This window comes from Protomyctophum parallelum (assembly GCF_964188405.1).
Source record: "Protomyctophum parallelum genome assembly, chromosome: 23".
Taxonomy (NCBI): Eukaryota; Metazoa; Chordata; class Actinopteri; order Myctophiformes; family Myctophidae; genus Protomyctophum; species Protomyctophum parallelum.
This window is the reverse complement of record NC_139715.1, coordinates 33347379-33370277: the sequence shown is the minus strand read 5'-3', so window position 1 is coordinate 33370277 and position 22899 is coordinate 33347379. Positions and strand designations below refer to the sequence as shown.

At 46.8% G+C, this 22899-nt stretch overlaps 1 protein-coding gene across 1 annotated transcript in view; it reads left to right on the top strand.

Moving 5' to 3' along the window:
- Nucleotides 1-5482: 5482 nt before the first annotated feature.
- nhej1 (nonhomologous end-joining factor 1) overlaps nucleotides 5483-22899 on the top strand; it is a gene marked incomplete at its 3' end in the record, with an annotated part of 58415 nt that continues 40998 nt past the window's right edge. The window contains exons 1-5 of the mRNA XM_083758506.1: nucleotides 5483-5676; nucleotides 10017-10206; nucleotides 14804-15028; nucleotides 18611-18749; nucleotides 20392-20450. Of these exons, the coding sequence (XP_083614632.1) occupies nucleotides 10024-10206; nucleotides 14804-15028; nucleotides 18611-18749; nucleotides 20392-20450 (606 nt within the window). The 5' untranslated portion in view covers nucleotides 5483-5676; nucleotides 10017-10023. The remainder of the gene's footprint in view (nucleotides 5677-10016; nucleotides 10207-14803; nucleotides 15029-18610; nucleotides 18750-20391; nucleotides 20451-22899) is intronic.

Below are 22899 nucleotides of genomic sequence, written 5' to 3'. Positions count from 1 at the left end.
CTGTGACACGTCTAGGGGCCTCAACCTGTCTCTGTGACACGTCTAGGGGCCTCAACCTGTCTCTGTGACACGTCTAGGGGCCTCAACCTGTCTCTGTGACACGTCTAGGGGCCACAACCTGTCTCTGTGACACGTCTAGGGGCCTCAACCTGTCTCTGTGACACGTCTAGGGGCCTCAACCTGTCTCTGTGACACGTCTAGGGGCCTCAACCTGTCTCTGTGACACGTCTAGGGGCCTCAACCTGTCTCTGTGACACGTCTAGGGGCCTCAACCTGTCTCTGTGACACGTCTAGGGGCCTCAACCTGTCTCTGTGACACGTCTAGGGGCCTCAACCTGTCTCTGTGACACGTCTAGGGGCCTCAACCTGTCTCTGTGACACGTCTAGGGGCCTCAACCTGTCTCTGTGACACGTCTAGGGGCCTCAACCTGTCTCTGTGACACGTCTAGGGGCCTCAACCTGTCTCTGTGACACGTCTAGGGGCCTCAACCTGTCTCTGTGACACGTCTAGGGGCCTCAACCTGTCTCTGTGACACGTCTAGGGGCCTCAAGCTGTCTCTGTGACACGTCTAGGGGCCTCAACCTGTCTCTGTGACACGTCTAGGGGCCTCAACCTGTCTGTGACACGTCTAGGGGCCTCAACCTGTCTCTGTGACACGTCTAGGGGCCTCAACCTGTCTCTGTGACACGTCTAGGGGCCTCAACCTGTCTCTGTGACACGTCTAGGGGCCTCAACCTGTCTCTGTGACACGTCTAGGGGCCTCAACCTGTCTTTGTGACACGTCTAGGGGCCTCAACCTGTCTTTGTGACACGTCTAGGGGCCTCAACCTGTCTCTGTGACACGTCTAGGGGCCTCAACCTGTCTCTGTGACACGTCTAGGGGCCTCAACCTGTCTCTGTGACACGTCTAGGGGCCACAACCTGTCTCTGTGACACGTCTAGGGGCCTCAACCTGTCTCTGTGACACGTCTAGGGGCCTCAAGCTGTCTCTGTGACACGTCTAGGGGCCTCAACCTGTCTCTGTGACACGTCTAGGGGCCTCAACCTGTCTCTGTGACGCGTCTAGGGGCCTCAACCTGTCTCTGTGACACGTCTAGGGGCCTCAACCTGTCTCTGTGACACGTCTAGGGGCCTCAACCTGTCTCTGTGACACGTCTAGGGGCCTCAACCTGTCTCTGTGACACGTCTAGGGGCCTCAACCTGTCTCTGTGACACGTCTAGGGGCCTCAACCTGTCTGTGACACGTCTAGGGGCCACAACCTGTCTCTGTGACACGTCTAGGGGCCTCAACCTGTCTCTGTGACACGTCTAGGGGCCTCAACCTGTCTCTGTGACACGTCTAGGGGCCTCAACCTGTCTCTGTGACACGTCTAGGGGCCACAACCTGTCTCTGTGACACGTCTAGGGGCCTCAACCTGTCTCTGTTTCACGTCTAGGGGCCTCAACCTGTCTCTGTGACACGTCTAGGGGCCTCAACCTGTCTCTGTTTCACGTCTAGGGGCCTCAACCTGTCTCTGTGACACGTCTAGGGGCCTCAACCTGTCTCTGTGACACGTCTAGGGGCCTCAACCTGTCTCTGTGACACGTCTAGGGGCCTCAACCTGTCTCTGTGACACGTCTAGGGGCCTCAACCTGTCTCTGTGACACGTCTAGGGGCCTCAACCTGTCTCTGTGACACGTCTAGGGGCCTCAACCTGTCTCTGTGACACGTCTAGGGGCCTCAACCTGTCTCTGTGACACGTCTAGGGGCCTCAACCTGTCTCTGTGACACGTCTAGGGGCCTCAACCTGTCTCTGTGACACGTCTAGGGGCCACAACCTGTCTCTGTGACACGTCTAGGGGCCTCAACCTGTCTCTGTGACACGTCTAGGGGCCTCAACCTGTCTCTGTGACACGTCTAGGGGCCTCAACCTGTCTCTGTGACACGTCTAGGGGCCTCAACCTGTCTCTGTGACACGTCTAGGGGCCTCAACCTGTCTCTGTGACACGTCTAGGGGCCTCAACCTGTCTCTGTGACACGTCTAGGGGCCTCAACCTGTCTCTGTGACACGTCTAGGGGCCTCAACCTGTCTCTGTGACGCGTCTAGGGGCCTCAACCTGTCTCTGTGACACGTCTAGGGGCCTCAAGCTGTCTCTGTGACACGTCTAGGGGCCTCAACCTGTCTCTGTGACACGTCTAGGGGCCTCAACCTGTCTCTGTGACACGTCTAGGGGCCTCAACCTGTCTCTGTGACACGTCTAGGGGCCACAACCTGTCTCTGTGACACGTCTAGGGGCCACAATCTGCATTCAAAGATGTTCCTAGAAGCTTTGTCATGGGTCGATTTGCCTGTCTACTTCCTGATTGGTTAGTCATTGCGACCGGGTATTTTTTCTACCAATGACAAAATCTTCTAGGAAAATCTTTGACTGCGGATTGTGGCCCCTAGATGTGTCACAGAGACTGAAACGTTTTGGGGAGCGTTTTACTCATTGCTGGCTGTCTGAATAAAATAATACATTTGACATATTATTGCTTAGCTACTTTAACATAGCATTAAAAAAATAATCAACAAATACAAACGCATGTTTTAAGAGCTGGGAAACGTAATGCCTCTCCTTGTGGTCTCCTGATTTAGAAAGAAACCATGTTATTGGAGGGGTACATTTGGAAAAGAAATATACAATTTAGAGCAGATATCTTCGGCAAACTCAATAAAGAGCACCTTCTGTACATAACAAATAACAAATGAACAAGAGTAATTAATAAAGAATGTATTACTTTTCAGTAATTGGTATTAATTGTAATAATTTATAGCTCTATATTCTGATGGTAATATTGCTAGTATAACCTGTTCAACTCATACGTTGTTGTTATAGCTTTCAATCAAGGCAGTATTCAGAAAATCTGGTTTGGGACTTTAGAAGGCGTTTTTAGAATCGCCCTCAGGTTTAAATGGATGAACAGGGGTCTCATCCCCTGTTAATTCAAGATCTTTAATAACAGAAAGTACATGTTCAACTGGGTCACCAATTTCATCCAATCAAGAGGGAGAGGGGAGGCCCAGGCCGTAGCGTAACGGTCTGGGCACCGGACTGGTAATCCAGTCGCAGTGTGCCGCGGGTTCGACTCCCGGACCCGACACGGCCTTTACTGCATGTCATCCCCCCATCTCTCTCCCGTTTCCTGTCAGCCTACTGTCTGTCCCTTAAAAAATCAATAAAAGGCGTAAGCCGCAAAAAAATATCTTAAAAAAAAAAAAAAAAGAGGGAGAGGGGAGCCCATTTTCCAGCTTTATATTTTATAGTGTTGCAGTTCCAATTGTGTCTACTAATGTTTTGTATGAATTCTCTTGAAAATGACACTGAGAAAGACACTGCTTTCTCTTAAACAATGGTGAAGACAAACAAACAAAAAAGTTAACATGAAGTTCTAGGTGTGGACATTTTGTAACATGAGTCATTTAGCCGAATCAAGACATCCCATTTTGATAAACACAATAAATCTGATGAATTATGTGAACCAAGGTTCAATTTGATTTCCTTCAGAGAACAAAGGCAACCTGAGTGCTCTTACCTCTTACTGCATCAAAAGTAATCAACAAACTATTCTATAGTCAAATTGTCAAATACAAAATACATGGCATGGATGCACCTGAGTCATGTATCCCAAGGTCATCACCTGGGACGTATCCTCAGTCATGTATCCCAAGGTCATCACCTGGGACGTATCCTCAGTCATGTATCCCAAGGTCATCACCTGGGACGTATCCTCAGTGATGTATCCTGAGGTCATCACCTGGGACGTATCCTCAGTCATGTATCCCAAGGTCATCACCTGGGACGTATCCTCAGTGATGTATCCCAAGGTCATCACCTGGGACGTATCCTCAGTGATGTATCCTGAGGTCATCAGGGTTTCGGGTCTCGACGTGAACATCATACCCCTCACTCAGGCGACCCAGCCGGGGGTGATCAAGTCCCGACTTACGTCCCAGTAGCTACCCTCAATCAGACCCACTAGGGAAAGACCAGGGCCACACAATCCGTTGGAACCACTCCGGAACTATACTCTGCCAGGACTTGGCACATTTCTGGCATGTGGAGGGACTAGGCTCTGTGGGTGGACTCCTGTCCGGGCCCCTGCTACGTCTCACCAGGTCCACTCCTGCTCCCACCAGGAGCACAGCGAGGACCTGTGCGTTGCACCAGACTCCCAGGCCAGCACCAGACACTTCATTCAGGAGTGGTGGATTCTTGAGCCACAATGGTTCTGCAGGCTCCACCTGGGCAACGGTGGTGCTGCAGACTCCACTTGCGGCTCAAATGGCCCTCCTAAAGGCCTCACCGAAGGTTTTTTGGGCTTCCTCCTCACAGAGGATGCAGGCTGGGGCTTGAAAATGGCCGTTGCAAGGCATTGTGAGTTTGTAGATCTGCTAGTTTAAATAAAATGGGTCCCCAGTTAAATATTATTTTGGGGGTTCACAGCCTAATAATCTCATTTATTTTGTGAGAGTGGTGCAAATGTGTAGCAGATTATGAAACTGCAGATGAACTTTTTGTCCCTACAAAATATCCCAACATTTTCCCTGGTCATTTGCTCAATATGTGCAGAATTTAGCCTATGCCAAATTAATTAAGTTAAAGTAACACTGCAAATTGTAATGAATAATTTGTCAAGGTTTCATTTAATTGCGTCTATCCCTGGCTGGTCAGCATACACCTGTTCCTATAGCGCCATCTGTTGATATATTTTAAACATCACAGACTTGTAAAAGTTAAAATAATGATGCCTTTTCCTGAAAGGCTGATATAATCATATTAATCATGTACCAGTGGTTAAAAACCACTGGATTAGACCATTCCTTTACACTGTCAGAGACAGAGTTACAGACCAGTAGTTTAGTCCATTTGGTTTGGTGATGGAATTAGGCCTATTAACCATTAACTAGTGTTTTTTTTTAGAAAAGCAATCATAATACATAATACATTATAATCAGCGATTCAAGGATTCTTGAAAGGTCCTCTCACACTGAACGGAACAATACTTTAAAATACATCACAAATACATAACAGTAGCCTACATAGCCTATACATCATTACATAACAGTACATTACATGAATTTGAATTCCCTGCATAACATCTGAGGAATGTTAATAATAATAATAATAATAATAATACATTTTATTTATAAGGCGCCTTTCAGGGCACTCAAGGTCGCCGTATACAGGTTAAAAACAGTACAAGAACACAGTTAAAAGCAGTGTTATTCTACACAGACATGCAGATAGAGATTGGAGCTAATTAGACATGTGTTTATATGAAACCTGTATTTGGAAAGTTTTCAAGTGCTTGCTTATTCAAATTCATATTATGTGAAAGTGAAACATATATAGTGAAGTTAGTGGAGTATTCAAGCGGAACCTTCGTAGTGGCGTTTGTTGTTTCCCGTCGGAACCTGGACCCGGCCGTACACGAGGGAGGGGACCCGGGACAACAAAGAACGCCCACCTTTTATGAAAGTTGGAAGGAACATGATGTCTAATATAATGATTATAAGTTATTATAACTATGGCTAGAGAACATTTGTCTGATATTTACTGGATATCTTCGCAGACATTAATTATCTTCAGCGTGTTGTAATCATTATTGTTCCACGGAGCTCGAGCCGCCGTCACAACACATCCACTGAACAGTAAGTTGCACTAACTGGGGACACTAGCACGCGCCGAAAAATAGCAGATCTGCAAGCTCACAAAACATCCCAGCGGCGACGCGTTGTGAGCTTGCATGTCTGCTATTTCCCGGCGCACAACACAACACCAACCGCTGGCATTCTCTGTTGAGCTTTACAGTGGCTGTATTATAATTTATAACTGTGCATAATAATAATACTGTCTGTAATGCGGTCAAAATGCAGTCATAAAATGACTTTTTGGGGGCAATTTTCAAATTGCAGTGAGTCACCCGGCCTCGGAAACATGCCATCAGTCAGTGTTGTTTTCGTCGACTAAAACTAAGACGAAAAATGTCCGTCGACTACCTTTTTTCACTGACTAAAACTAAATAAAAACGAATCTATGATGACTAAAACTAAGACTAAATATACTGACAATTTCGTCGACAAATAAAAACTAGACTAAAATGTTAGGAAGGGACTAGTGGACAAGAGATCCAGTATAAGTCATTTTACACTTGGTTGCATGCTGGAAATAGCTGATCTACAAGCTCACAACGCGTCGCGTTGCAACGCGTTGTGAGCTTGTAGATCAGCTATTTTCAGCAAGTGTAAAAACACTCATTACGACGGCATCAAGGCCCGCCAAAATACATTTTAGTCGACTAAATCAACTGTACATTTAGTCGACTAAAATCTTATGACATTTAGTCGACTAAAACTAGACTAAACACTAAGACATTCCAGGTGACTAAAATGTGACTAAAACTAAATGACGTTTCAGTCCAAAGACTATGACTAAAACTAAAATAGAAATTTGCTGCCAAAAACAACACTGCATGCCATGCATTTATTTAAAATGGCCAAACATGACGAGAAATGCCGCTGTTTACAGTTTTTCCCTTCCCGAAAACAGGAGCCCTGCTCGGTGCCCTGCGGTCCACACAGGAGGGGGTGGAGGTGGTGATTATGCGGCCGAGGACGGCGTCTGGAACCCGGGGTTAAAAAGCCGTGTCCCCCCCCCCCCCCCCCGCCTCCCCCCCCTTTTGGGGGTGCATTCCTCGGAGGTGAGTGATATGTTTTTAAAATCAACGCGTGATGATAAAAAAGAAAATTACACACCCGTGCCGTTGGGCGTGGGTGCTAACGGGCACCCACTTCCCAGAGAACAACCATAAAAAAAAAAATACGTGCACCATGCGTTCAGATTGTGCCCAATTTGACCCACAGACAGACAGTGGGGCAGACCGATTAGACAGGCATGAGGCAGACACACACATTGTTTATTTGTTTATTCAGATTGTTTTCTACTTAAAGCTGTAGAAAATACATAGTTTCTGTGTGGAGTTTGCATGTTCTCCCCGTGTCCCCTAGGGTAGATACCCTCACAAAAACATGCCGTAATCCTGGTCTCTAAAACTACCTCCCCCTGGCCAGCCGGGGCGCCTGATGTAGGGGAAAGGAACTGGTCGGAATAACGTGTCCCTTCCACACGCTACGTCCGGCCGGGGAAATTCCCCTCACCCTGTCAGGTGAAAAGAAGCAGCTTGGACTCCTCATGCTGCATAGGAGGCATGAGGTCAGTCCGCTGCCCCCCCAGGTTGGCAGAGGAAGTGTAGCGCCCAGGATTACATTAGATAATTGGCACTGGGTGAAAAAGAAAACTGGGTTACAAAATCGTGGGATAAAAAAAAAAGAAAATACATAGTACATACAATACAGTAATACAAGTAGGCCTATAGTGGTTGCAAAGTTATTTGGTCAATATTAAGTATTTCTTTGTGATTTGGTGGTGGGCACTCATTAACCCATTCTGACCGGGCACCCATTTTGGTGTTGGCATCATGTTATGCTTTAGCTATTGAAAAATAGCAGATCTGCAAGCTCATATCGCGCCACTCGTTGGCGCGATATGAGCTTGTAGGTCTGCTATTTTTGAAAAATCGAAGAACGACTGACATTTTTTTAATCTGATCTCAGGTCAGAATGGGTTTAATCAGACCAGTGTGTGTCCAGTGGAAACCTCGTATGAATCTGATCTCAGGTCAGAATGGGTTAAAAATACAGGAATCTGGGGCGCCCGCTGGCCTAGTGTTCCAGGCGCATGCCACATAAAGGGCTGACAGCGCGCCGCCTGTTCAAGTCCCGTTCATGACGACCTTTGCAGCATGTCTCTCCCCTTCTCTCTCTCCCTGTCCCTCTTCACTGTAACTATCAATAAAGGCACAAAAGCCAAAAATCAAATCTTTAAAAATAGAATAAACTAGAACTGCACTCTGTCGAGTGCATACTTGCTTGTTGCACACTAGTAGGCCATAAATGGCCAACTAGTGCGCAAGCAGAGCGCGCAAGTACTTTCGACCGCTGTAAACTGTCAAATCTCAGTATCTCTGTGAAGGAACGTTTGAAATGTATAATTATTAGATGTAACTATTTGCTACCTACCTACTTTATGCATATAAACACCTAGTATTATTAAGTATGGTTCAAGTTTCTATCTATATAAGAAATACAGTTTTATCGATGTAGATATATTCTGGATCCCTTTTTAGTTTTTTAAAGAAAAATAAATCATTGATATGTGATGAAAAGAAATGTATATAAACTGAATTTAAATATACGTATACATATACATATACTATATAGAGTATGTAGTTGTAAGTTGATTAGCGGTATACTGTGGTTACTTTGCGCCAAAAACCGTGACAGCCAACCCGCCATTTGATGCGTATGCAAATAAAACAGCAGATTTGTGCCTGGTTTGCTGGGACCAGATTACACAAATGACCATATTTCTTACGTCATCATTGAGAGCTAGTCATACATATACACACCACGTACTCTGGTCCCAGCAGATCAGGCACAATTTGCTATTTTATTTTACTGATTATGTATATAGTATACGTATGACTAGCTCTAAATGATGACGTAAGAAATATGGTCATTTATGTAATCTGGTCCCAGCAAACCAGGCACGGATTTGCTGTTATTTTTGCATACACTCAAATGGCGGGTTGGCTGTCACGGTGAAAGAAGACCGGGCGAAATTATTACTTGCGCGCTCTGCTTGCGCAAGTAATGAATCCACAGAACTATAGCGTCATTTGTATCGTTGACCTATTTCTACAATAAAAAGTGGGGGCTCGCAACTCACTTTTGAATGCTAAAAATATTAAAATATATAATATATATAATGCGACAAAACAGCACAGGTATATGACGTTTCGACTTTTTTCAAGTATAGAAAACACTCGAAACGTGGTATACTTATCCTGTCTATTTCTGAACGTGCGGTATAACCTACCTATTTGGAATTCACACATACTTATTGCCAACTCCTCATCTTCACTCTGTAACTTTAAACATAGATTGAGGGCCAGCCTCTTGAAGCAACCCTCTCCACTTGATTCTAACGTAATGTAGCCTTATTGTACATACTCAGACATACTCGGACTCAGACACACACACACACACACACACACACACACACACACACACACACACACACACACTTCACAAGTGTAAATAATGTATTTCTTGTTGTTTTTGTTATTTTCCATACCTATGTTTGATTACTTTGTCTTACTATGTGTATATTAACTTTGGTGAGAACCACACATAAGCCCTCCCTGGGTTTCTTTTCTCACCTGCACACACTTCTCTTTTACTGATGTTACCTTTTTGTCTCCACCAGGCCGAAGGCATGTGGGGAGAGTATGTTTTGCACTCCGTCCGTCCGCGTGTCCGTCCGTCCGTGTGTGTGTCCGTGTGTCCGTGAACAGCTAATCTCGGCCACCGTTAACCCGGTCGATGCCATATTTTGCACACACACTCCCTGGATGCCAACGATGAACCTCTGCCCCAAACTTTCCAGAACAGCCTGTTATAGCGCCACCAGGAGGCCGCTTTGTGCAAAACAAGTTTTTGCACAGTACACCTACAGATTTGGTCCAAACATCACGCAAATTGGTACACAGTCTCTCTACAGCCATTCAACGAAACGGGTCTTTCAGATTTATCAGACTCCATCCTGATTGGTTAAGATTGGCTTCCAAAGTTCACAGCAGTGCTCAGTTTCAAACAAAATGCTGCAAATCATGAACACATCGCGTGATTTCCTTGAAATTGTGCACCCACATTCCCACTAGGCCGAGGACGAAATGCCACATGAACAATTTCAACTCAGCCTCAAGGTGGCGCTATAACTGGCCGAAAAGTGTTTTCACCTCTAACTGCACGGATCTGTGGATAACCTGGTGGAGACCTGTGCCCAGAAGGGCACTTTTTCTAGTTTGTACTGTTTTTATTGTGCGAATAAACTAAACTAAACTAAAATTTGTTTTTCCAACCTGGCTCAGCCCTGCGATGGAGAACAGTGAGGCAGAGGAGGACCTTCTGCACTGTCCATGGAATCCCGTGGTCATCGACGGCCGACAGCTGCTGGCCAAGGCTCGCTTCGGCGACACCGCCTACCACGTCCTCCTGACGGACATGAACGGGGTCTGGGAGGAGAGGATGGACGCCATGGCCATCCAGAGGAGAGCACAGGTACTGCAGGATAGGAGGAGGAGATGGTGGAATGTCTGTGACGCGATGATACGTCTAACTTGGGATTAGCCTCGGAAACCCAGACGTTTTTATTTCCAGGGAGGAGAAAAAAAGTCCACTTCAGTACGGCATACAGTAGTCTGGGTCTGAGTCCACTTCAATACGGCATAGAGTAGTCTGGGTCTGAGTCCACATCAATACGGCATAGAGTAGTCTGGGGCCGAGTCCACTTCAATACGGCATAGAGTAGTCTGGGACCGAGTCCACTTCAATACGGCATAGAGTAGTCTGGGTCCGAGTCCACTTCAATACGGCATACAGTAGTCTGGGGCCGAGTCCACTTCAATACGGCATACAGTAGTCTGGGGCCGAGTCCACTTCAATACGGCATAGAGTAGTCTGGGACCGAGTCCACTTCAATACGGCATACAGTAGTCTGGGGCCGAGTCCACTTCAATACGGCATACAGTAGTCTGGGGCCGAGTCCACTTCAATACGGCATACAGTAGTCTGGGGCCGAGTCCACTTCAATACGGCATAGAGTAGTCTGGGACCGAGTCCACTTCAATACGGCATAGAGTAGTCTGGGTCCGAGTCCACTTCAATACGGCATAGAGTAGTCTGGGGCCGAGTCCACTTCAATACGGCATAGAGTAGTCTGGGTCCGAGTCCACTTCAATACGGCATAGAGTAGTCTGGGTCCGAGTCCACTTCAATACGGCATAGAGTAGTCTGGGTCCGAGTCCACTTCAATACGGCATAGAGTAGTCTGGGGCCGAGTCCACTTCAATACGACATACAGTAGTCTGGGTCCGAGTCCACTTCAATACGGCATAGAGTAGTCTGGGTCCGAGTCCACTTCAATACGGCATAGAGTAGTCTGGGTCCGAGTCCACTTCAATACGGCATAGAGTAGTCTGGGGCCGAGTCCACTTCAATACGGCATAGAGTAGTCTGGGGCCGAGTCCACTTCAATACGGCATAGAGTAGTCTGGGGCCGAGTCCACTTCAATACGGCATAGAGTAGTCTGGGGCCGAGTCCACTTCAATACGGCATAGAGTAGTCTGGGGCCGAGTCCACTTCAATACGGCATAGAGTAGTCTGGGGCCGAGTCCACTTCAATACGGCATAGAGTAGTCTGGGACAGAGTCCACTTCAATACGGCATAGAGTAGTCTGGGTCCGAGTCCACTTCAATACGGCATACAGTAGTCTGGGGCCGAGTCCACTTCAATACGGCATAGAGTAGTCTGGGGCCGAGTCCACTTCAATACGGCATAGAGTAGTCTGGGGCCGAGTCCACTTCAATACGGCATAGAGTAGTCTGGGGCCGAGTCCACTTCAATACGGCATAGAGTAGTCTGGGGCCGAGTCCACTTCAATACGGCATAGAGTAGTCTGGGGCCGAGTCCACTTCAATACGGCATAGAGTAGTCTGGGGCCGAGTCCACTTCAATACGGCATAGAGTAGTCTGGGACAGAGTCCACTTCAATACGGCATAGAGTAGTCTGGGTCCGAGTCCACTTCAATACGGCATACAGTAGTCTGGGGCCGAGTCCACTTCAATACGGCATAGAGTAGTCTGGGTCCGAGTCCACTTCAATACGGCATAGAGTAGTCTGGGGCCGAGTCCACTTCAATACGGCATAGAGTAGTCTGGGGCCGAGTCCACTTCAATACGGCATAGAGTAGTCTGGGACAGAGTCCACTTCAATACGGCATAGAGTAGTCTGGGGCCGAGTCCACTTCAATACGGCATACAGTAGTCTGGGACCGAGTCCACTTCAATACGGCATAGAGTAGTCTGGGGCCGAGTCCACTTCAATACGGCATACAGTAGTCTGGGACCGAGTCCACTTCAATACGGCATACAGTAGTCTGGGTCCGAGTCCACTTCAATACGGCATAGAGTAGTCTGGGGCCGAGTCCACTTCAATACGGCATACAGTAGTCTGGGTCTGAGTCCACTTCAATACGGCATAGAGTAGTCTGGGACAGAGTCCACTTCAATACGGCATAGAGTAGTCTGGGGCCGAGTCCACTTCAATACGGCATAGAGTAGTCTGGGGCCGAGTCCACTTCAATACGACATACAGTAGTCTGGGGCCGAGTCCACTTCAATACGGCATAGAGTAGTCTGGGGCCGAGTCCACTTCAATACGGCATAGAGTAGTCTGGGGCCGAGTCCACTTCAATACGGCATAGAGTAGTCTGGGACAGAGTCCACTTCAATACGGCATAGAGTAGTCTGGGTCTGAGTCCACTTCAATACGGCATAGAGTAGTCTGGGGCCGAGTCCACTTCAATACGGCATAGAGTAGTCTGGGACAGAGTCCACTTCAATACGGCATAGAGTAGTCTGGGTCTGAGTCCACTTCAATACGGCATACAGTAGTCTGGGGCCGAGTCCACTTCAATACGGCATAGAGTAGTCTGGGACCGAGTCCACTTCAATACGGCATAGAGTAGTCTGGGTCTGAGTCCACTTCAATACGGCATAGAGTAGTCTGGGACCGAGTCCACTTCAATACGGCATACAGTAGTCTGGGACCGAGTCCACTTCAATACGGCATACAGTAGTCTGGGTCAGAGTCCACTTCAATACGGCATAGAGTAGTCTGGGACCGAGTCCACTTCAATACGGCATAGAGTAGTCTGGGGCCGAGTCCACTTCAATACGGCATAGAGCAGTCTGGGACCGAGTCAGATTCAATTCGGCATAGAGTAGTCTGGGACAGAGTCCACTTCAATACGGCATACAGTAGTCTGGGTCCGAGTCCACTTCAATACGGCATACAGTAGTCTGGGGCCGAGTCAGATTCAATTCGGCATAGAGTAGCGCAAACGTCGATCACTCTGCTGATTTCTGATCGTCTGCACCTTTGTTAAATTGACGCACACACGTACACACACACACACACTCCTCTCTCTCTCTGTCTCGCTCTAATTAATTAGTCTCATGTCGCGCAGCTGCGTCTAGTTTCTCCCGGCGGATCCTGCCGGGAGCTGCCTATGCCATAGAAAGCATCGGTGGACCCCAGGCTATAGGGGTCCGTGGTCCAAATGGAGCTGCCTATGCCATAGAAAGCATCGGTGGACCCCAGGCTATAGGGGTCCGTGGTCCAAATGGAGCTGCCTATGCCATAGAAAGCATCGGTGGACCCCAGGCTATAGGGGTCCGTGGTCCAAATGGAGCTGCCTATGCCATAGAAAGCATCGGTGGAGCCCAGGCTACACTGGCCCATAGCACTTACCCTAACCCCTTAGATAGCATTTCTGTTTGCTTAGATAGCATTTGACACAGACTTATAGCATGTTATGTAGACGGCACTATAATTGTATTGTATATAGTCATAGCACGCCATAGTACATATGTATAGCATAGTAGTAAATATGTATAGTTTATATGTATAGTGTATGTATAGTTTCATTATATAGATATTCCACTGATACGTTCTTAGCTTACGCATGTTTCATGATAAATGCTTTTATGTGATGTATTGCCATGCTTTTGTTCTTGCTTAAATGTAAGTCGCTCTGGATTAACCCATTCTGAACGGGCACCCATTTTGGTGTCGGCATCATGTTATGCTTTAGCTATTTAAAAATAGCAGATCTACAAGCTCATATCGCGCCACCGAGTGGCGCGATACGAGCTTGTAGGTCTGCTATTTTTTGAAAAATCGAAGAACGACTGACATTTTTAGAATCTGATCTCAGGTCAGAATGGGTTAATCAGACCAGTGTGTGTCCAGTGGAAAACTCGTATGAATCTGATCTCAGGTCAGAATGGGTTAAGAGCGTCTGCTAAATGCCTAAATTGTAATTTGTAAATTGTAACTGGGATGGACACAGGAGTTGGAAGGTGGAAAAAACTAAACAGAATGCCTTCTTTATGCATACAAATGTCCCCCTTAGTATTGTAAATTTCAAGGTCAGATGTTGATAACATTGTGATCTCAAGCAAAGAAGAGGTTATCTATTTGGGCTTGTATTCTCGTCGACCAACTGACGGGGGGGGGAAATGGCATCAAAAAGTGATCAAGAAAGTCAATCAAAGAGCAAGATTTATGGGCAGAAATGTTCTCTTTTGTCAACAAACGTGCTATCAAGACTCCTGCTGGAGCCCTCATTCAATGGCACGTTGTCTATGGTTCTCAACCACTCGTCTTTTAGTTCTGCTGTCACAGTTTCAGCCAACAAAATCATTATCATCGACCCTGACTGAACCTCTCCACACTGGGTCACTCCCTTCCTTAACCCTGACTGAACCTCTCCACACTGGGTCACTCCCTTCCTTAACCCTGACTGAACCTCTCCACACTGGGTCACTCCCTTCCTTAACCCTGACTGAACCTCTCCACACTGGGTCACTCCCTTCCTTAACCCTGACTGAACCTCTCCACACTGGGTCACTCCCTTCCTTAACCCTGACTGAACCTCTCCACACTGGGTCACTCCCTTCCTTAACCCTGACTGAACCTCTCCACACTGGGTCACTCCCTTCCTTAACCCTGACTGAACCTCTCCACACTGGGTCACTCCCTTCCTTCACTGACTGAACCTCTCCACACTGGGTCACTCCCTTCCTTCCAGGAGCTGAACAAGCGCCTGCGTGCCGAGGTGAGAGCCTTCTTCTCCCACCTGCGCAGCGTGGCGCGGCCCTGCCTGGTGGGAGGCGTGCCCACGGAGGACAGCGCTGCCGCCCAGCTGTCTGTGGTGCGCCAGGCGGGCAGACACCTGGACGTCAGGCTGAAGAGCCAACTGGCGGGGCTGCCCTTCTACTGGGAGTTCCGCTGCAACTCCGCCCCCGTGGCCATGGTATGTAGCTCCGCCCCCGTGGCCATGGTATGTAGCTCCGCCCCCGTGGCGATGGTATGTAGCTCCGCCCCCGTGGTGATGGTATGTACATAGCTAGGGGCTGTCACTAGGGATGGGATGGGGCTAGAGGCTGTCACTATGGATGGGATGGGGCTAGGGGCTGTCACTAGGGATGGGATGGGGCTAGGGGCTGTCACTAGGGATGGGATGGGGCTAGGGGCTGTCACTAGGGATGGGATGGGGCTAGAGGCTGTCACTAGGGATGGGATGGGGCTAGAGGCTGTCACTAGGGATGGGATGGGGCTAGAGGCTGTCACTAGGGATGGGATGGGGCTAGAGGCTGTCACTAGGGATGGGATGGGGCTAGAGGCTGTCACTAGGGATGGGATGGGGCTAGAGGCTGTCACTAGGGATGGGATGGGGCTAGAGGCTGTCACTAGGGATGGGATGGGGCTAGAGGCTGTCACTAGGGATGGGATGGGGCTAGAGGCTGTCACTAGGGATGGGATGGGGCTAGAGGCTGTCACTAGGGATGGGATGGGGCTAGAGGCTGTCACTAGGGATGGGATGGGGCTAGAGGCTGTCACTAGGGATGGGATGGGGCTAGAGGCTGTCACTAGGGATGGGATGGGGCTAGGGGCTGTCACTAGGGATGGGATGGGGCTAGAGGCTGTCACTAGGGATGGGATGGGGCTAGAGGCTGTCACTAGGGATGGGATGGGGCTAGGGGCTGTCACTAGGGATGGGATGGGGCTAGAGGCTGTCACTAGGGATGGGATGGGGCTAGAGGCTGTCACTAGGGATGGGATGGGGCTAGAGGCTGTCACTATGGATGGGATGGGGCTAGAGGCTGTCACTAGGGATGGGATGGGGCTAGAGGCTGTCACTAGGGATGGGATGGGGCTAGGGGCTGTCACTAGGGATGGGATGGGGCTAGAGGCTGTCACTAGGGATGGGATGGGGCTAGAGGCTGTCACTAGGGATGGGATGGGGCTAGGGGCTGTCACTAGGGATGGGATGGGGCTAGGGGCTGTCACTAGGGATGGGATGGGGCTAGGGGCTGTCACTAGGGATGGGATGGGGCTAGAGGCTGTCACTAGGGATGGGATGGGGCTAGAGGCTGTCACTAGGGATGGGATGGGGCTAGAGGCTGTCACTATGGATGGGATGGGGCTAGAGGCTGTCACTAGGGATGGGATGGGGCTAGGGGCTGTCACTAGGGATGGGATGGGGCTAGGGGCTGTCACTAGGGATGGGATGGGGCTAGAGGCTGTCACTAGGGATGGGATGGGGCTAGAGGCTGTCACTAGGGATGGGATGGGGCTAGGGGCTGTCACTAGGGATGCACCGAATATCCGCCCATCGAAACTACTTGGCCGAAGTTAGTGGCAAAAAAAATGCATATTCGGTTGGGTTGATTTTAGAGACAAAACCGATCTTGTAAAGCTTGTAAATCCCAAACTCCATAATGTCTTGAGCCAACAATCAAAGAGAGGGAGGACATGGGTGATGTGGTGAATTCGCTGACTGCATTTTCTGTAACCACTGTGAATGTAATGAACTGATCTCAGTACGTTCCTATTGATTGATCTGTGAATGTAATGAACTGATCTCAGTACGTTCCTATTGATTGATCTGTGAATGTAATGAACTGATCTCAGTACGTTCCTATTGATTGATTTATTGAGTGAACATTTTAGTCACAGTAAAAAGCACTAAGACTTGTTTACATCAGGCTCTCCTCCTCCCCATGTTACAAAAACAAAGTGAGCATTCTGACAATCAGCCACTATACAGGGTATGCGTGTGACATCATCGTACCTGTAAGTTATGTGGGAACGCCCACTGAGTGGCAAAAAACTACTTTCTGGCCTTAGTTGACAGCCCATTCATCCAAACAGAAAAGTCCTGTCTGATTGCATTAAACAATGTTAAACTCACCAACATTAAAGTCCTGTCTGATTGCATTAAACAATGTTAAACTCACCAACATTAAAGTCCTGTCTGATTGCATTAAACAATGTTAAATTCACCAACATTGCAGCTTTACGAAAAGCTTGAATTATCCTCTTTCTATCTGCAAAGTTTTTGTTTCATAAAAATCCACCATATAAATGTTATGAGCTACTTTCTGTCAAGAAATGCCCTGCATTTGATTATTTTTCTGTGTCAGAGTTTGGAAGTGCTTGTTTCGCTTCATTTTGCTGCCTCCTGCATCATGTGACATTTAGAAACGGGTGGTACGGCAGGACGGTGGAGTGATTTACAACGAGCGCTCCCAAACTCTAACACTCCATAAATGCTGCTCTATGTGTTGCCACTCAGTCTAGATGAGGGGGGCGTGTCCTGATGGGGAAATCATGCATGTGCATTCTCTCTATAGACAAATCCACAGAGGGGTGCCCTGGGCGCGGCCATTACTGAGGTGTAATCCATGGAGCAGGTCCTCCGTAGGCCAGGTGTGGCTAATCAGTGCTACTGTGCTTAATGGGACACTTCACCCTTTTTGCAAAAAAATATATGTTAATGACGTTTAGAAGCTTTAGAACACTTTCCCGGGGGTCTTTATGTGTGTAATATGTGGTTTTAGATATTTTAGATTGTAGAAGTGAGCCCAGTGTCTCTGATGTCATGGACACTGGTCTCACTTCCTTCCTGGACTACAATTCCCAAAATACTTTGGTGCACCGCTCCTCCTTGTGGATAGGGGAGGTCTGTCTTACTGTGTACACATGTAGTCCAGGAAGTAAGTGATCCCAGTGTCCATGACATCAGAGACACCGGGCTCACTGATACAATCTAAAATATTTAAAACCACATATTACACACACAAAGACCCCCAGGAAAGTGTTCTAAAGCTCCTAAATGTCATTAACATATATTTTTTAGCAAAAAGGGTGAAGTGTCCCTTTAATGGTACACCTCAGTAATGGCCGCACCCAGGAAACCCTCTGTGGACTTTGTCTATAACAACTTCAGTGATTGAAGAAAACAAGAAAACACACTTGACGTCTTATCCACAGCACTAGAAAAACTTAAATCACGCCAACGTCCCTGATAACTGTTATTTTCTCCTTTTTTAATTTGATTTATCCAATTGTAAAATATCTGTCTCGCCTTATTTACTATTATTATTATTATTATTATTATTATTATTACTATTATTACTATTATGATTATTTTTGATGTATTGTAACCCTGTATCTGTTTTGCTGTTCAACCTGTGGGGTGGGAGGGTGGGGTGGGGGAATCCCCCTTTCTCTTTCTTTTAACCCATTCTGACCTGAGATCAGATTCATACGAGGTTTCCACTGGACACACACTGGTCTGATTAACCCATTCTGACCTGAGATCAGATTCTAAAAATGTCAGTCGTTCTTCGATTATTCAAAAATAGCAGACCTACAAGCTCGTATCGCGCCACTCGGTGGCGCGATATGAGCTTGTAGATCTGCTATTTTTCAATAGATAAAGCATAACATGATGCTGACACCAAAACGGGTTCCCGTTCAGAATGGATTAACAAAAAATAAAAAACTTGATCACAAAAAAAAACCCCAACTTCAGTGATTGTGATTCCAGGTGTGTAGCCAGCTGGTGCGCCCCCTGCTGTTAATGAGCCGGTTACTGCAGGCCCAGGTGGGACACATGGGAGGGCTGCTGCTGAGGAAAGACACCGAGATCCAGGACTACAGGGAGAACGGAGCCACGCTCACTAGAGGTACGCACGCACACACACACACACACACACACACACACACACACACACACACACACACACACACACACACACCCACGTTTGCTTTCTGACTAGGTCTTTCTTATCAGTCATGTGTTCATCACATCCCACATTACCCTTTTCCACATCTCTCCTTATTTCTCTCTCTCTCTCTCTGGATCTCTCTATGAATCGCTCTCTCTGATTTGACTCTTTAATAAGATCTATTTAGAGACGAGTCTTACTGTAAACTGGCCCTTTTTTTGCCTCGCAATACTGTACATATTGACCAACACGCAGGCCGTGGGCATTCTGCCATATACGTTAATGGCAGGGTGGTAACTAGGTGCAATTTCAAACAGAAAAGTCTGATCTGATTGTATTGTATTGTATTGTATTGTATTGTATTGTATTGTATTGTACGACCATACGTCATACTCATTGAATTATCCTCTTTCTGTCTGCAAAGTGTTTTGTTTCATAAGCATCCACTGTAGAAATGTTATGAGCTACTTTCTGTCCTTGCAGGTGATTATTTTTCTTATAATAATAATAATAATTATTATTATTATTATTATCTACTGAAAACGAGGTATTTTTCTTTTGTAGATCTGTTATTTTGGTGGATGACGGTTCTCATGTGATCTATGACCCAGTGTCCCCTATGGTTTTGCAGAATCATGGATTATGAATTGCCCTGTGACTGACATTTGATGTCACGCTGTCCCACTGACTTTAAAATAGTATAGTTCTGGCCCCGCCAGAGTTTAGATAGTAACACTTCTCCCCTAGCCAGCGTTGGTAGATAAGAGTTGTTTTGTTTCCGTTGGCCATAACACCCAGCCTCTGTGTTTTTGCCCTTGAAGTTAGTATTCGCTCTAACAGACTGGTAAACTGCACTCAATGACGTGATGCCGTGTCCCCCGGTTCCACTAACTGATATTGCAGGTCCGGACTATCTCTGCCCCGTGAGATAGTTTCCTGTATGCAATATTCGTGACGTCTTGCATTATCTGTCCATTTGTAAACAAATATGTTTTTTTGACCTTGTTGTTCGACACATTTTCCGGTGTATTGATTACGGTATGCTATATTAACCCTGTTCAATTTGAACATGGGCAGAGATTGTTGTGAAACGCTGTCCGGATTGCATGCCTTCTTCTCTCCCGGTACAATGGTGAATATGAATATATCTGATTGAACCTCCTTCTAGCTCTGCTTGTATGAAGTTGTCTTCCTTGTGTCTGTCAAATTCATTCTAAGGTATTTTGGTTAACTCTGTTATACTTTTACTCATTATAGTCTAAAATAGGTTTTTAGAACCATTTCTGTAAGGTTACAGGTCCTTTGCCTCAGTTTTGGGTGAAGAGTATTTTATTGTAATTAGATTACTTCCAAAAGTATTTATACAGTTCCGGTGTTCCGGAGCTCTAGCTCTCTAGCTATCGATCCTATTATATAGTTATTAATTTATACAGTCCTTAGTCTTATCCAGTATATGGTAGAAATATTCCTATCAACGAGCGTAGTTGGTAGGTGGTAGGTTTGTTGTCAGCTAATTCCCATTGTTGTGCTAATTCTCTCTCTCTCTCTCTCTCTCTCTCTCTCTCTCTCTCTCTCTCTCTCTCTCTCTCTCTGCACCCAGAACGCCTGCAGACCGAGGTCTTTGACGAGCGAACCTACGGAGATAACTTCCTGACACAGGTGAGCAATCTGCAACAGTCACAGACACACCGTGCACAATATGGGGTCGATTATCTAAGTGGAACAGTATTACATTTAATATTACAGTTTTAAGAGGTGGGGGGCGTGTGGAATGTCATATAGCAATTATGGGCATGGTAAGAAGCGCTTTCGACACCCCGTGGATTGCGCAAAACGGCCTTGAATTAGTCATGGGAGTGTTTAAGGCGTGTTTGAGACGTACCCAATCAACATGTCCGTACTATTCTCTTTACCAGTCAGCTGATGTCACATACGGAATGCGCCCTTTGGGGATCGTGGTATTACATTTCTTCAGGCTGGCACCATAGAAGACATGACATGACATTGTCACATTTGGGTTAATAAAGTCTGTGTTCCTGGTGTTCCCATGTAAAGCGCTTTGGGTATTTAGAAAAGCGATATATAAATCTGAGCTATTATTATTATTATTATTATTATTAATTATTCCTATTGCACTGCATGCTGTCACCTTTATGCCTCAAAAGAACAGACCCACCTATACCTTTCAGATCGGAATGGATCTGCGACTAGTCCATGCGTCATTCTGGGTGCCTGCCATGCAATGGCAGAAACACAGGTTGAAATCCGCAACACATACTTAATCATAATCGTAATCAATACCCGAAACTTTGACCTCTATGGCCGGCCGCACGGTTTACCAAAGCCCCACAATATATACATCGAAACGTGCGGCTCGGCCGGGAATGGTGTGCTTGTGCTTTTCTTTCCGATTCGCGTTACCGTGCCGACGTAATTCGCAATAAACGCGCGAGAAATTCCCATTCAAAGTCAATGGGGAAACGCGGGTAAAAACTGAAAATGACACGCTACTTTGGAGCCACATTGCTCTGGCATACTGTTACGTAGACACACGATTTAAACGTCAAACAGCACACGAGGCCATCGACTTTGTCGTGGTTCAGACGGAATTCGAATACGTTGCACGGTTTGCCCGCTATCGCAGTTCAAAGTGTGTGTGGTCTGAGCAATGTTTTTTGGGGCACGACCCCACAGTCTTTATCTACTGGAGAGGCAGCGTACGTATGTATTTATCATGTATTTATCAGTATTAACATGTATTTATCAGTATTAACATGTATTTATCAGTATTTAGAATGGACTTAATTGTTAAAGCTCCTCATTCTGAATTGAGCTCATACCCTGCAGGGGTAAAAGGTTTTATTATTTTCAAATCCTGGTATAATTCATTCACCAGTCAGTATTCTTGGTTTTCCAACTCCTCATGCCATTGGTTGGTGTAAGTTGATTTGTTTGATCCAGGGATAGCCAGTAGCTCTCTGCTTCAAAACACAAGTTCATGTTTCAGCTTTATTACTTATTTTTGGTATGTGATACCAGGGGGAGGCAGTTTAGAGACCAGGATTACTCTCTCTCTCTCTCTATCTCTCTCTAGGGTTGCCACAATTGATACATAATTGTCTAATCACAATTATTTGAGATAGTCGCAATTATTTTGTCATTTCTCTCTCTCTCTCTCTCTCTCTCTCTCTCTCTATTTATCTCTCTCTTTCTCTCTAATAGAGGCCAAGAGAGTCTGTGTGAGATTTACTGTATTTAGATGTTCAGATTGTCTTTGTTATGACGTGATGTGTGAGTGTGTGTCTGTTTACTGTATAAGGGTGTGGAATTTCTCAACCCTACCCCGCTCTGGTGACCTCTGTCTACAACCGTGCCGTGTGTGTGTGTGTGTGTGTGTGTGTGTGTGTGTGTGTGTGTGTGTGTGTGTGTGTGTGTGTGTGTGTGTGTGTGTGTGTGTGTGTGTGTGTGTGTGTGTGTGTGTGTGTGTGTGTGTGTGTGTGTGTGTGTGTGTGTGTGTGTGTGTGTGTGTGTGTGTGTGTGTGTGTGTGTGTGTGTGTGTGTGTGTGTGTGTGTGTGTGTGTGTGTGAGAGAGGGAGGGAGGGACAGCATTTCAAAGCCACCGGTGGAATGCCTCAAGGCAGGGCTGGGCAACTTTGACGATGGAGAGGGCCACTATATTTCCACACACACTGAGAGGGCCACATTGCATATTACTGTCGTAGCAAAAATAGCCGATCTACAAGCTCAAAACGTGTCGCAATGCGCACGTTTTGAGCTTGTAGATCAGCTATTTTTGCTATATTTGAAAAAAAGACAATTCAATTCAACATTTTAGTAACACTAGTAATTAGCTGAAATCAATAATATACCAATATTCTGTGTGGAGTTTGCATGTTCTCCCCGTGTCCCCTAGGGTAGGTACCCTCACATGTTCTCCCCGTGTCCCCTAGGGTAGGTACCCTCACAAAACACATGCAGTAATCCTGGTCTCTAAACTGCCTCCCCCTGGCCAGCCGGGGCGCCTGATGGAGGGGAAAGGAACTGGTTGGAATAACTTGTTCCTTCCACGCGCTACGTCCAACCAGGGAAACTCCCCCCTGTCAGGTGT